Raw genomic sequence first — 15,039 nt, forward strand, 5'->3', positions numbered from 1 at the left:
TTAGATAATTTCCCAAGGAAGGCATTATATTCAAGGAAAGTACAAAAAAGTATGAAACTTATTACATTGAGTATCAATTCAGTCTTAAACATTTTAATTAGACTAATTTAGTTTTGAACATTTTTTATATTGGTACCAATTCAGTCCATCTAACCAATTTATGCCGAAAGTCGGTAACATGGATGCTTTGGCAATCCTACGTGGCATCATCGGTGCCGACATAATATTTTAAAATATTATTTTAAAATAATTTTTTATTATATATATTTTAATTCCTTTTTTTTCTTTTTTTTTTTTTTTTTTTTTTTTTTCCCCTTTATTTGACTGTGACCGATACCAACCATGGTCAATGACTGATCACAAGTGGGGCTGGTGAGGACTCGACTCTTGTCGCCTTAGTCTAGTCTGGTGAGGGCCGCCCTTGCCCAGGATGCGAGGGTCTCGCCCTCACCAGATCCAACAAGAGTGACCCTCGCCAACCCCTACTTGTGGCCAGTTGTTGATGGTGGCCAGTACCAGCCACAGTCCAAAGAAAAGAAAGAAAAGAATTCAAAAGAATTAAAAAATCTATAAAAAAAGTAAAAAATCATTTTAAAATATCCACATCAATGTCGACGATGCCATATAGGCTCGCTGGATCGCCGGCATCCATGTCACCGATTTTCGGACTAAACTACTAGATGGACTGAATTAATACCAATATAAAAATGTTTAGAATTAAATTAATTCAATTAAAATATTTAGGACTGAATTTGTACCAATGCAATAGTTTAGGACTTTTTAGTACATTTCCATTATATTTATGGCACATGACTTCATAAAATTTGGTTTAATAATCATTATAAAAACTCTTCGATCTTTTAATATTCCTTATTCTATACCCTAAGCCCGAGCTCACCTTATTCAAACCTCCAAAAGAACGGTGCTTAAAAAACACGTCCGAGCATCGCAACTGGACACGTTGAAACTTCATGCATGGAAAGGCTCGACGAAACCCTAACGGGACTTCCAATAATCTCGAGACGAAGTCAAGACAGCAAGAAACCATTGAGAAACCTAACCTTCCCTTAAATGGTGGGGGACCAAGAACTTCGAAAAACTAATAGAGAGAGAGAGAGAGGAAAAAGAATAAGGGATAGCTGCTTCAAGCGTGAATGAAAAAGGGCGCATAAAAAATAGCAGAACGACGAGAGACACAGCGTTGTCGTCGATCATTAAATTTGCATCGCCCCAAGAGGGTGAGCCCCAGTTGCAGAAGACGCAAGAGGGCTCGCGTTTTGAGTCGTTTTCTGCAGATTTTCTTCTTCCCAATTTTAACCTACTCTGAAAGCCTGCAGAACCTAGGTAGGCCTCGCATGGCCACATATGCTTATCTTCCACTAAAGTTTGGCGTCTCCTTCATCCCTACATAGCTCGCATTTTACGGTTCTATGCTTCCCGGATGCTTGATATTTAGCCGAGCGACTCATGTGCATGACGCGCCTATTATAAAAATTCCATGACCTACGCGACTTGCATACTGGCTGTAGATGCACTGTGTGCCGCTCGTAATTTGCAGGATTTGATAAGATAGACTTTAATCATGTCTAGGTAAAATCTAGGTTCTCTAGGATCTAGCAAGCGTGATTCATTTGTTTTTAAGTCTTGGAAAAAAGTAAGGTTGGAAATGAACGATGGTCGCGTACGCTGATGGTAAGGTTAAGATGAAATAGGTTCCATGGTGAGAGTTTGTTAGTATATTGACATTCCTACACAAAACAAAAGGCCCGACCAACATATTAAGAGCTAAGATGTCCAATCTTCTTAAATACTACAAACGGGAGAATTATCAAAAAAGTCATAAACTTTTTGCAGTTGTGCCAATTCAGTAATCAACTTATTTTTTTGGCCAATTGAATCTTAAACTGTTTACAATTGTGTCAATTCAGTCCAACCAGCCAAAATTGGCCGGCTAGCATCCCGGCATCTGGCACCGGCCACAAGTTTCTTAATAATATTTTATTTTTCAAATTATTTTATTAATTTTATAATCTTTTTTACCTTTTTCTCTCTCTTTTCTTTTTTTTCCTCCCTCATCCTTCCTTTTGGCTCCGGTGATCAACCGGTCCTCGCCGGTTGCTGAACTAAGACAGCTAGGCGAGCTTGCCTCGCCGTCACTGGGCGAGGACTCCCTCACAAAGCTCGCCTCACCAGATTGAGCGACGGCGAGGCTCCTCTAGCTGGACCTAGCGAGGGCTTGCCTCGCCATTGCTAGGCAAGGACTCCCTTGCCGGATCTAGCGAGGGCTCGCCCCACTAATGTCTGGGAGCTTGCCCTGGCCCAGTGACAGCAAGGCGAGCCCTCGCCAAATCCGGTGGGGGCTCGCCCAACGACGGCGAGGTGAGCTCGCTTAGTCACCTTAGTCCAAAGACAATTTAATTACGTCCATTGTCAATAGAGAAAACTGTTTCAACATGTCATATCAAGAGACCCAACAACGCTTTTACCAAAAAAAGAAGAAGAGACCCAACAAGGCTTAATACTTGAATTGTGTTTAAAGAATGGTCAAATTATAAAATGTGAAAAGCTTTTGCGAAGCGAATTGAATAATTATGCCAAAAACATGATGGTTTAAGTGATTCTTGAATATGAAATTTCATTCTTCCCCATTGACGGTAGACATAGTAAAAGCAATTTGATTAAACAGGACCAGCTACACCTACATAAGTGATTTAGCATTGATAGGTCATTATGAAACTTTTTCGTAATAAATCCCTACGTATGCGTGCAGATACAGACGTACATACATACGTGCATAAATACAAACTCGTTAGGGTAAAGCAGTTCTTTCTTATCGGAATCTTGGAGGGACATCGAGTGTTGTTGTCCTGTGGCCTCAACGTGGTATGCGACCAAAAATTCTGTGCCCTCATATCTTCCAACATGCGGACTACTAAACAAAGCTCTGCTCCGCATTTCCTACTCGCGCTACGCAAGAATACAATCCCTGTTTCGTCTTCTTCATTTTATAGCCATGCGTGTCTGTCTGTGTATCCGCCAAAAAAGGGGTTTAATTAGTCCTTTGGATGTAGCAGATACAGAAGGTCGTTTGAGGTGCGAGAGACAATGACGGATGATGGATTTGCTGTTCGACGATCTGATTTCTCACAACTTGTTCTTATTGTCTGGGATACATGCATGTGACCTCGTGTCGGCCAGCTGCGCCGCTCCGGCTCTTAGCCTTTATTCTCCAGTTCTCTGCCGGAGAAAACGAAGGAGGACAGACATTCCGCTTCTGCTTTTTCAAGAATGCGATTAGGAAAGGATTTTTATTAGAAACACCACGGCTAGCTAGCGTGAAATACATAATAATTGAACGAAAGATTTCATTTACTAATGGAATGAATAAGGTTATCAAATTTAACCGAACGTGTGTACATACCATCAATCCCTTAATCACGCTTGTGGATTAATCTAATGAAAAAGTCGAACAAACACTTAAACGAAGTGGAACGTACTTCCGATAGAGTTTGGGTTTTTTAATATGGGACTAGCTATATTGGCAGTTGTTCTATAGCGCATACGACACATTATTAAAAAATGTATGCAATGCCATTGTACCCTTTTTCTATCATATACTTAAGAGGGGGGAAAGTACTAAAAAAATTTTGAAAGATATTGTAGTAGTACCAATTCATATTCAGTTATAAACTTTTAAATTTGATCTAATTAGTCCTAAACTTTTGTATCTGTGCTAATTGAACTCATCCGGCCAACTTTGTCCAAAAATTGCTAATGTGAATGCTAATTATCCTACATGGTGCAACCAATACTAACATTGACATTTTTTATAATATTTTAATAATATTTTGAAATTTTTATAAAATTTTTATTCTTTTCTTTTATTTTTCTTATTTTATTTTTTTTTTTCTTTTTTTTTTCATTTTCATTTTGGTCGTCAAGAGTCATGGCCCTTGCCTAGGCCCTTACCTAGAGCCAACCAGGTCACAATGGCCCTAAGGCAAGGCCTTCGCAGCCAATGAGGGCCTTGAGCACAGCCGTTAGTGTCGCACAAGCCCTAAGGGAGGGCCTTCATGTCCTCACTAGTCATGACTCATGAGTGAGGTGGCCAAAATTATTAAAAATATAATTTTCTGTAAAAAATTATTAAATTATATCATATAGGATAACTAGCATCCACATTACGATTTCCAGTAAAATTAATCAAATAAACTTAGTGTGCACAAATGTAAAAGATTTAAGATTAAATTGGAATAATTTTAAAGTTTAAGAATAAGTCGGTGCTGATATAATGGGTTTAACACTTCTTTTCTTAAAAAATAAAATAAAAAAAAAAACCTTTCCCAAGAGATGACTAATGCAAATGTCACGGGATTCCTTGAGAGTGACTTGAGCAGTGACGATCTCGTGGAGACTTGACGAAACGTGTGATGTCCAGCATGCCTTAAATGTTTCATTCACTCGACCAAAAATCAACACGCCATGAAAAAGATGACAAGGGTCCGGCCAAGTCAAGATCTACTAGTGCTAGTGCTAGTGCTCGATTTGATATTATCCTTTAATTGTACACGTGGAGCGCATGCACAGTTGAAGGAAGTGAAAGTGAGCAAACACGGAGAGGAAGTGGAGGCGATCGATTTGCAAGAAGATAGGAGTGGCTGCCGAAGAAAGTGCACTAGTGGAATTTATCAGCAACAATAACGGCGGCTCTTATGGCAAAGATCATGGGCTGATTTTTCTTAAACAGAATCCTCGACTTTAATAAGTCTCATCTCAATTATGATTCGAATTTATTTTTATTAAAATAAATAAATGAATAAACTTTCGTTCTTATCTCAAATCCACTCCCACCTCAATAAATCGGTTATCGGTTTCTTCGAGATTATTAATATCAGATTGTTGTTGTTTGATATAATAGTGAAAGCATTAATGAAGACATAGACTTTGATGATAAACCCCTAGCTTGTCTTGATGTTGATAATCTTGAATAAACTTGTGACGAATTTTGAAATTCTTTTAAATAAAAAGAAACTTTCGGAACATTCAGAATAGAATTTAAATTAGACTTAAAAATTTAAGATTTTTTAGAAAATTAGACCCCCTTTATCGTAAAAGAGAGCTCGACACTTTGAAAAGAGAACACACACGTGTGAACACTCTTTCGAAGAGCTTTCTATTTTGAAAATTTTCCTTACATTTTTCAACTCCTTGCACTTTACATTTCTATGTACTTTTCCTTTGCATGTACTTCTTTTTCTTCTTTTTGGCCGAATCGTTTTCATGTAATTCAACTTCCATACATTTTGACTCAATTTAAATGTTTTTTTCACTGTAATTACTTTCCACCGCACACAAATTTCTAAAAACTCAGCTCCATCCAAATTTTGTGCATTTGTCAAAAGTCTGGATTGATCACCGCACATCAAATTTCCGTCAACATTTCTTTTGGTACTCTTGCAAAACGATATTTTCTGTTAGTCTTAAAAACAAACGGTGGGTTGTCCATCACAATTCTAACATTTTAACCCTTTTAATTGGAAAAATGATGAGCCGACAGACTGTTAGTCTTCAAAAATAAATGGTAGGTTCTCCACCACAACTCTTTCCAAGAAATTAGCCGGTTTTCTTGAAAAAAAATTGAATTAGAAAGTCTTACTTGGTGCGATCTCCTCAAATCCCACACCCACTAAGTAAGATTCCTTAAAGATGAAGAAAGAAAAGACAATATAACGAAATATATAATAACAAAGTAAATCAAATACCGAAATATTGATAACCACAAAATGTCATCACTAGCAAAAAGAAAAAAAAATTTGATAATGTCATTAGAGAGATCCATTAAATTTCAAGGATATCTACTTTACCTGTTCCATTAATCTTTTTTATGAATGACTAGCAACTATTTATAAATCATCATCCTTTGACTCAAAATTATATTTTCTGAAAAAAAAAATGGATATTATCCTTAGATATACACTCTGATTATAGAATATAATAGGCAAAACATTTGTAAAGCAATAAAGATGGCCAAATGCAAAATGAAACGGGTGGCTTCTTTTGCACTGTTATTGAATGAGGAGTAACGGAACAGTTATGCTAACAAACTCCTTTTTTTTTATTATCCTCGAAAGAGCACGTAAAATATTAAACATATTATGGTTAGGTGTGCACCTTATATGTCCTCCGACAGCAAGATATCGTTACACCCCATTGAATAACTAGCAGTCCTTTTTGTCTAAACATAAAAATGAAAGAAAATGGTAGTTCGGTGAGCATATTAAAAGATATTTTTTTAATAAGACACATATGTAGACTTCCCATGATACTTGAAAAGGTGCTTTGACCAATGTTAGGAAGAAACAGGGAGAAATTATCCAACTATTTCAAAACCTAGTACACGAATGCTAAACTTCTTGATTTTGCCAATTCAATTTTAACTATTTATACAAAATTCCAGAGTAGTCCCTCTTATCGGGAATCATTGACGTGCCAACGATGACTGGACCGCCATGTCAACAGTTTTCAATAGAAATTGATTAGAAAGGCTACATTAGAACTCCGCACAAATATTTAATACTAAAATTGAAAAGTTTAAGATTGAATCGATATCCGTATAATAGATCTAAGATTAATTAGGTAGTTTTTCCAAGGGTAGTGAAGGCAATGTAGCTCCAAACTCCCAAACATTGTCACATAAATTAGAGAGATATACATGAACCAAATCCACAAGCACTTAACAAAAAGGTTGAATTGATATATATGGATAATGGTTCTTTGTGGCGTCCATTATTGGATGGACAGCTACTTGTCATCGGCCGTCGCGGAAGAATTTTCCACAGGTCAAGACGAATTAGCAGTGGATTGGAGGGGACGATTGAAAAGGATGTTCCCTACGGTGGCGAAATTACCCAAAAAATTTTAAAAAATTAAGACCATGATGTTCATGTTTCGCAAGCAAACACCGAGCGAGGGCGGCTCCCCTTCGTTCCTACTCGTTCGCATGTGGTGGGTCAACAGGTGATGCAGCCATTGACATGCTGCTGGCCCCCGCCAATCGATCACGGCCATCGCCTTTTCTGATTCGTGATTATCGCGACGACAATAACACTAATATTAATAACGTTAGGATTAGTCTATATTTTATTGTTGTTGTTGTTCTCGCTGTCTATGCCCGGCAGATGGCCAAGGTATGCATTGATCATTTCAAGAGAGGTGTTGACTTTGCAAAGCGGCGATCATCTCAAGGTTGATCAAATTATGATCGGTATAGATCTGAAGTATATAAAGAAACTGTTAACATGACTTTCAGATTTATTACCAGAAAATCGATACCGTCTCATGGGGGACATGTCCAAAACTGCAAAACTTGCATGGACGTAAGATCCTAAAAACTCATAACTATTAGAAAGGACTACTTGTGAGGCAAGAAGGGCATGCACAATCGACCAAAGCTCAAGATTTTACTTACTTCATCCAAGATTTCGTTCCAACTCTTTTTTCTTTTTTTCTTTTTTTCTTTTTTTGTATTTTGTAGACCCTTGCTCTTGTGTGGTTATTTTGAGCTGTGTTGCTTAAGCTCTTGGACACTCATAAGCTTAGTTCATGTTCCCTTTAGGACCGTAAATTGTCAATATTATAAGGATCACGTATGTCACGGATTTGCCAATTTTGAGTTCGGTCTTAGCATCCACTCGACGAATTTCAGGGATACACCCCCCAAGCTAAATCTGTCCAGTACCCGGGAACAACAGAGTTCACAAATTGGGGATCGAATCTATCATATTTTTTTCCATAGTGTTCCCTTATCTATTGTTTGAATTATAAAACGTGATTTTTCCGCAAGCCTTCTTTCTCAATTGACTTATCGCTTTAGCGTATTGCTTGCTTTCGAATTTAGGCAGCCCGTTAAACCCAAGGTCGGGGACGAGAATTCTCGTTGACCCCACGAGACATTACATCCATGCACATTACCGGCAACAAAACGTGGCCCCAATAAACAAATGTATACAAAGGATGAAAGCAAAAATGGGGGAAAGGTATGGGGACGCATGCTTTAGCGTATTAGTCGTGTCGTATTTTCTGCGTCCACCGAAGAAGCCAATACGCACGGGGTTGTCGCATTAGGTCACGCAGTCACGTGGTCAACTTTGCAGAAAACTAATCGCCCTCATTTTCCCCACGATGACCTTAAAATATATCGAAAGGGCGATTCAACGATCGAGCTTGTGTCCCCGGCGTTGTCCTGAATCAGGGAGGGGGGGACCGCCGTTGAATCGTGTGGCCATTAAGATTCGATGAATCTAGAGCTGTTTTAGTTTCTAATCTCTGTTCCTTTCAGGTTTAATCTACTTTAAGACCCCTCAACTTTAGATTTAATCTCAATTCTATCCCAAACTTATTTTTCTTTCTAAGAAAAAGTCACAAATTTTCAACATAGCCACACATCCAGCTCTATGCCCAAAAATCGCTGCTAATTTCTTCAGAGCTATTAGTATTGGGGTCAGTTAGAAGTTTATTATCAGCTTGCTTCTTCACCAAAATACTCACCTGCAGCCTCTTAATATTGATAATTTTGATAAAACCAATAGAAGTCTTTGGACATGGGGCAGATTTAGGTCTAGAAAGTTGGTGATTTTTTTAGACAAAAAAAAAACTCAGGATAAAATTGGGATTAAAAGCATTAAAATTTTGGATCTTTTAGGGAAGCAGGCCCTTCTTTTTATGGATATTAGAAGTCTAAAATCAGAGTATAATACGGTTCAGAAGCAGCTGTCATTCCTCTAATCCCACTCAATTCGCGTCCTAATCACACCGCGCACGCCGACCGGGCGACCATTCCAAGTGTCGCACTTCCCCAATTTCGCCAAAATTGACCAAGAGCCCTCACGAAAGCTGACCCGTCTGCAATGCCCCGCACCCAAAATGCTCACGATCAGAACAGCAAGTCAGGCTCTCCCCAATCATGTCTACTAACTTCAATTACGTGGCACTTGGGGGGGACGTGTGGTGCGGAAGAACCTTCTCCCTTGCCCTCATCCCATCCCCTCCTCAATTCGAACCCTAAAATATAAAAGAGAGAGAGAGAGAGGGGAAAAAGAAACTTCCGTCTGGCTCCGGACACCATCATGGGGTCGCTATCAGCGCACAATTCAAAACTTCTGGTTGGAGTAATGGTCAAGCAAGAAGCAGTGCCTGGTCTTCCCACAGTCTCTCTCGCACGAGATCTAATAATTATAATTTTATCTACGCCAAATCAATGCGCCCGCAAGGGAGAAAAAGCAGATTGCCCTTTTGCTGGGAAAAATTAAAAAGAAAAGGACATTCTCGAATCTCGACCGTCGCCCGGATGCTTGCTTTAGACATAAAGGGCGTCGGTTTAATCAAATACTTAAATGGCTAGCGAAAGTAGAGTCTGTCTTAACACCCCCATGCAAAGTCAAAAGCCCCCTTTGTCCCAAGGACGGAAAGCGTACCGTTTCGATTCATCGGCATGTTGTTGTTGTTGCATCTTGCTGGTGAGAAAAATGGACCCCTGGGGATATTTGGTAGGTTGAGGTTTCAATGGAGATCCAATCATCACGCCCTTTAATTGCATCTGCCGGAACAGGTTGAAAGTTGGGATCCTTAAGGGGCGTCATTAGCGAGTTCTTGATGATGGGCAGGCTTATAATCACCTCAATCATCATCATCGCATTCTGGTTAATACATAGTTAAAACTCTAATGACAAAAGTTGTTGCTTTTTGATCTTGTGGGGGCAGAGATGGGCATACGGTCAAAAGGGTCGACGGACTCGTCCAAGATACTGAGAATGGGGCTGGCAGATACGAGTGTGGAGAATGATTCCTGGGATGGTGTTTTATTTGACTTGCCCAGCCAAGTGGGTGGAGATAACGATGTGTTGTTCCCAACCAATCCGGCAAAGAGTAGATGTTCTCCCTCTTTTGAAAATTCTTCGGGGCCAAAATAAAAAAAAGACTCATAATTGAAAACAGAAGTAGCTATCGCCGACTGCTAACTATATCAATAGTCCAATTATTCGTCACCCGTCAAGCAAGCAATCGTCAAGTGGGCTTATCGCTATCGTTAGTAGAAGCTCAGCCGACCGGCAAGGGATCGGTCACCCTTTCGATTCCGATTACCCTGTTCGGGAACTAGTCATTGTTTTGTTTCGAGCTTGTCGATTCTTTCTGAGGACTAATGTGGAACGGTCTTTAGATTGGGGGTAGAGAAGTTTTGAAATCGGATCGAGTGGCTAGAAGAAGGACTCGGGGAGGGCGTTGACAGAGTCAACGATGATGCGCAACAACGATTTCCCCTCATTAGCTTTGTGGTTCAAACGCAATTTCGGATGCCGTCTGACTTTTTTCTTCGCCTCGGCGGCAGCAAGAGTCTTCGCAACAGCGCCCCCCACAGACGGCGAAAAGGGGGTGGGGGCCAAACGAAGCTCTGCTGTCATCCACTCTCCTCCACCACCAGGGAAGAGATGATTCCTCGCTTGCAGAATTTGGCAGAGCGTCCACGCAAGAGCACCACCACGACGAATTCGAGTCGAGTGGAATCGATGTCAAGTTTTTCGATTGTCTTTAACGCCGAGTAACGGCTGTAATCATGCCAATTCAGTGTGAAATTTATTATGCGGCCGCTAATTAAGTTTTAAACTTTTTAATTGTATCAATTTAGGTCTTGAGTCTATTCCACGACAATCAAATCAGGCCGAGCTTTTTGTAGGATTTTGTAGGGCCACTACTAATTATTTTAAAAGTTGAAGCTATTAAACGAATATATAATTTAATATTTAATTATTCTATTACCTTTCAACGATTGGGTAATGCGGTTCTTGTGGGTAATTTTGGCTAGAAGCCGTCGAGAGACTACTTTAACAGATCATTGAAAAGTTTAAATCTAAATTGGCCATAATCAAAGGATTTTAGAATTAAATTGACACAATTAAAAAAAATTATGACTAAATTGATCATCGTACAATAAGCTTAAGACTAAATTGACATAATTAAAAAAATTACGATCGTCATACAACAAATATATGACTCTTTGGAAAATTTCCTTTTGAGCAATGTTCGATGTAGTGAGTCCGTTGGTTGAGTCGAGCCTAGCAGTCCATGGGGTCGACTTGACTTTATCGACCGGTTGAGGGGGGAAATGGCAAGTATGGACCATAGGAAAGATGAGGAGAAAAAAAGGGGGATCTTTTTGAGAAAACGAAAACGGGAGGCCGTTTCATACGAAGTCGCACCGACTTGACCCGATCAAAAAGCTCGGCTCCAACCGCTAATCGCGCCTGCTCGTTTGGTGCGCCTCCTGAAGAAAAGGCAAAAAAAATAATAAAAGCGGGGGGAGGAAGGAGAGGAATGCCACTGTGTACGATCGAACGTAGACACGTAATGGACTTTCCATTCGCCACGAAGGTAATTACGCCGATTAAAAATAAATACATTTAATAAAGCCGGAGCGCGCCACGTGTGAAAAGCCGGAACAAACGCCAAACGGAAATTACATATATTTTGCGAAACCGCTCTCCCTCTTTTTTTCCATCGCTCCGTCGGCGTCAACGGTTGTGTACACTCTTCACAAGACAAAGGCCGCATTACACTTCGACTTTTTATTTTTATTATTATTCTCAGGGAGAAAATAGTACATAAAATCAAAATCTCGGCAAATACAAAAACCAGCTCCACATCATTCTCACTCTCTCTCTCTCTCTCTCTCTCTCCTCCGTTAACTTTGACGGAGATCTTTCAAAAACAAATAAATAATTTTAAACAAACGCTAACGCTAATTTTACTGCTGGTGCTAATTACTAAGCGAGCCCCGCCGGGGACTTCTCCGCCGCCGGTACAAAATCTGCCCAAAATCCGGCAAGTCAACGGCGGCTGTGCTCACTCTCCAAAACAACAGCAACGCTGTTGTTGGTCGCGCTTCTCTCGCGCACTCAAAGGACGGGGAAAGGGTCCGACGAGAGCCAGTCGCCGATCTCGTCGAAGTAGTCGTCGACCTGGCATATGTCCATCGGCAGCGACCCGAAGTCGTCCGACGAGGTGGCGTCGAGGAAGACGTCGCTCGTGAAGACGTCGCTCGGGTCGTCGCTCAGGCTCAGCATGCTGCTCTCCGGGAGGGCCGGGTTGCGGGCGTCCTCGAACAGCGACGGCTCCAGCGGGGAGTCGAAGTTGTTGTAGAAGTTGTCGAGGAACGGCAAGTCCAGCCGCAGGTACTCGCTCGAATCGGCCAAGCTCGTCTCGCCCTCGCACTCCGGGTAGTCGCGGGCTTCGTCGGCCGGCTCCTGAGTCGGCGGTCCGGCCGGGTCGGCATCAGCGCTGTTGTTGGAGTGAGTCCGGAAGTGGAAGACGGAAGTCGGGGACGAGAGGTTGTGAGACTCCTCTCCGGACTCGTACCCGGAGAGGGAGGAGGCCGCGAGGATCTCGTTCTCCGGCGAGGGCTCTTTGCTCGGCGACGGCGTGGCGAAGTTGGTCTGGGCGTCGGGGCCGCGGAGCTTGAGCGCGGCGTTGTCGTAGACCATGGCGGCCTCCTCCGCCGTGTCGTAGGTGCCCAGCCACAGCCGCACGCGGCGCGTGGGGTCGCGAATCTCCGCGGCCCACTTCCCCCACGGCCGCTGCCGCACGCCGCGGAACTTCTTCCCGCCCGCCGCAGCCGCCGCGGGCGAGACCTTCAGCGAGGGCCGCGTCCTCAGATCGGCCGGGGCCGACTCGCCCCCGGAGCAGCTCCTCCTGCGGCCGCCGCCGCCGCTCGAGCCCGCGCCGCTCCTGGAGGCGGCTTCGAACTTGATCTCGCTGACGTAGCGCTTCACGCGCTGGCGGCGGAAGAACGACTCGGCGGCGTCGCCCTCGTCGTCGTCGTCGCTGGACGAGTCCGTGGCGTACGGGTCGGTCACCGATATCCGTACGGTCCGGGGCGGGTTGGGGACGTCGTTCCTGAGTTGCTTGGACAGGAGTTTCCGGGTTAGGCTTCGGTGCTCGGTGTACTTGATGGGGCATAGGATGCTCTGGTCCATTTTTGGCTATGGATTCCCTCTCCGCACTCGCATCAAACTAAGGCAAAAACCCCGAAAAGGAGAGAACAAGAAGAAAGGAGGGAGTATAACGGCAAGCTTCGGAATAAAGAGCCCGAAGAGATGGGGTGTGTGGGGGCAACAAGCAGAGTAGAGAGAGCAGTGAAACGGAAGCTCTCAAACGAACCGAGAGAGAAAACCCAGCTAAAAAACCTTTGCCAAAACTGAAACGAGAGAAAAGAGGGGGGATAAAGAGGCCCTTTTATTAAGGAGGGGCGGGTGGCTTTTCTCGTGTGTGGAAAGTTCGCAAGGGGAAGGAGGTGGCCTCAAGATTTTTCCAAGATAGCAGCAGCGGCAGATGCTATTCACTATTGCACATGTATTAAAAACATTACTAGTGCGAAAGCGTCTCGCAGCAGATGACTTTGACGCACCACTTGACGGGGTGGGAAGGGGAAGACGAGAGCCGTCCAAACTTTTCTTCTCGAGAGGAGGAGGGAAATGCTTTCCAGGTGCGACACACGCGACGCAACAGTAAGTACCGGGAGGGAGGAGATGAGGACGAGGACGATGATGACTCGAAAGGGGGACAAGGGCTTTGTGTTCGTGATGGGTTTAACGGTGATAGACTGAGAATGCACTGAATTCCCTGTTTTATAGCGTCCCTGCAGCCGAAGCAAGGCGACAGCCCCCTCGCCCCATATTCATTATTAACTGAGTTTTCTCTTTTCTTGGAATTTCTTTTTTTCTCCCTCTATCGGTTTGGTGAGAAATTAGGGGGGGGTCACGTCGGGAGGACCGGCCCGGCCCGACCGGGCGGGTCGCGGCAACGACCACGATCGCATCCCGGGTCTCCCCGCCGCATCCCGGCGACCGCTCGCGATCTCGACACGTGGCGACCCGAATGGGGCCCGGGGGCGAACGGGTCGCCAATGAGAGCGATTCAAGTGGGCGGTGAGTCAGCATAGGGGGAGTGCTTGTCTCGGACACCGTGATGGCAGTCACGTGAGGCCCAAGATACCCGGCCCTGCCCACTGCCCACCACTCGGCAAAAATTTAAAAATAAAAACCGAAAAAAAAAAAGAAAAAGAAAAAGGAAGAATTAGTCGGTCAAATCGTTTTTGGTTACTGCCACTTCACTGCTTTGACCGGAACAGTGCTCAGTGGGGGGGAGTTCACTTCCTTAATTACTCCTTTTTATTACCCATTTCAGGCCCTTGACAATGGCCAAATGCAGTCCAGGCGCGAGGTCATACCGGTAATTTCAGCGAGCCTAACGCTTCAGCTTGAGCTGGCGAGAGTGTGGGTTTAACAAGTCGTTTGGTTTTACACCCGTTTAAAGCGTCGAGCAACAGACTTTTTTAAAAATTTTACTTTATTGCGATTAAACTCCCCTGATTGAAAATTTAAAATCTTATTTTAATATTTAATATTTTTCTTTTTTACTTTTTTACAGCTCGGGAGTAACATGGGGAGCAACCTAGAATTTGCCGCCAATATAACTATTCGGCTTTGTACTTCGTCTGGGTTGTTTCTGCTCCAGTGGTTTCTAACACCGAGATATGCGAATATCACGCGCCGATTACCGCCTCCTGCCCCTCACGCGCCGTAAATTTAGCGAGGAACGGGATTTTCACAAATCGTAAAATTTTTATATTATATTGCTTCGTGCTTTGTAGAGGAGAGGACATATTGTTGTATCGGGATGTTATATATGGCGCTGAAAACCCCAAAAACCGTTTCTTCTCAAAGTTTGAAAAAAAAAATTAATAATTTGTCATTAGACGTCCTTTAGAGAGGATTATCAAGATGCTAATGAAGACATAATCTTTACCGGTGACACGTGATTAGCGACCCCAGAAGTGTACCCAAAAAAAAGTATGGCGAACCGGCCAAGGTAATGAAAGGTAAACAGTAACACCAAGTTAATTATTCAATTTGTGATGTCTTGTAGTTTCATGGGATCTGACTAGCGCATCATTTGTCCACGGATTGAGACTTGTCCGTGAAGGTTTTA

General features: G+C 42.8%; 1 protein-coding gene across 1 annotated transcript; it reads right to left on the minus strand.

Moving 5' to 3' along the window:
- Positions 1-11,603: 11,603 nt before the first annotated feature.
- Positions 11,604-13,651, minus strand: LOC104447803 (ethylene-responsive transcription factor CRF4). Its single transcript, XM_010061522.3, has one exon. The coding sequence runs from the start codon at positions 13,023-13,025 to the stop codon at positions 11,949-11,951; it is 1,077 nt and encodes a 358-aa protein (XP_010059824.2). The 5' UTR covers positions 13,026-13,651; the 3' UTR covers positions 11,604-11,948.
- Positions 13,652-15,039: the final 1,388 nt, after the last annotated feature.

The sequence above is a fragment of the Eucalyptus grandis genome, chromosome 1 (assembly GCF_016545825.1).
Source record: "Eucalyptus grandis isolate ANBG69807.140 chromosome 1, ASM1654582v1, whole genome shotgun sequence".
NCBI lineage: Eukaryota > Viridiplantae > Streptophyta > Magnoliopsida > Myrtales > Myrtaceae > Eucalyptus > Eucalyptus grandis.

Coding starts and splice junctions, on each gene's coding strand:
- LOC104447803 (XM_010061522.3), bottom strand. CDS start 13,025: ATGGACCAGAGCATCCTATGCCCCATCAAGTACACCGAGCACCGAAGC.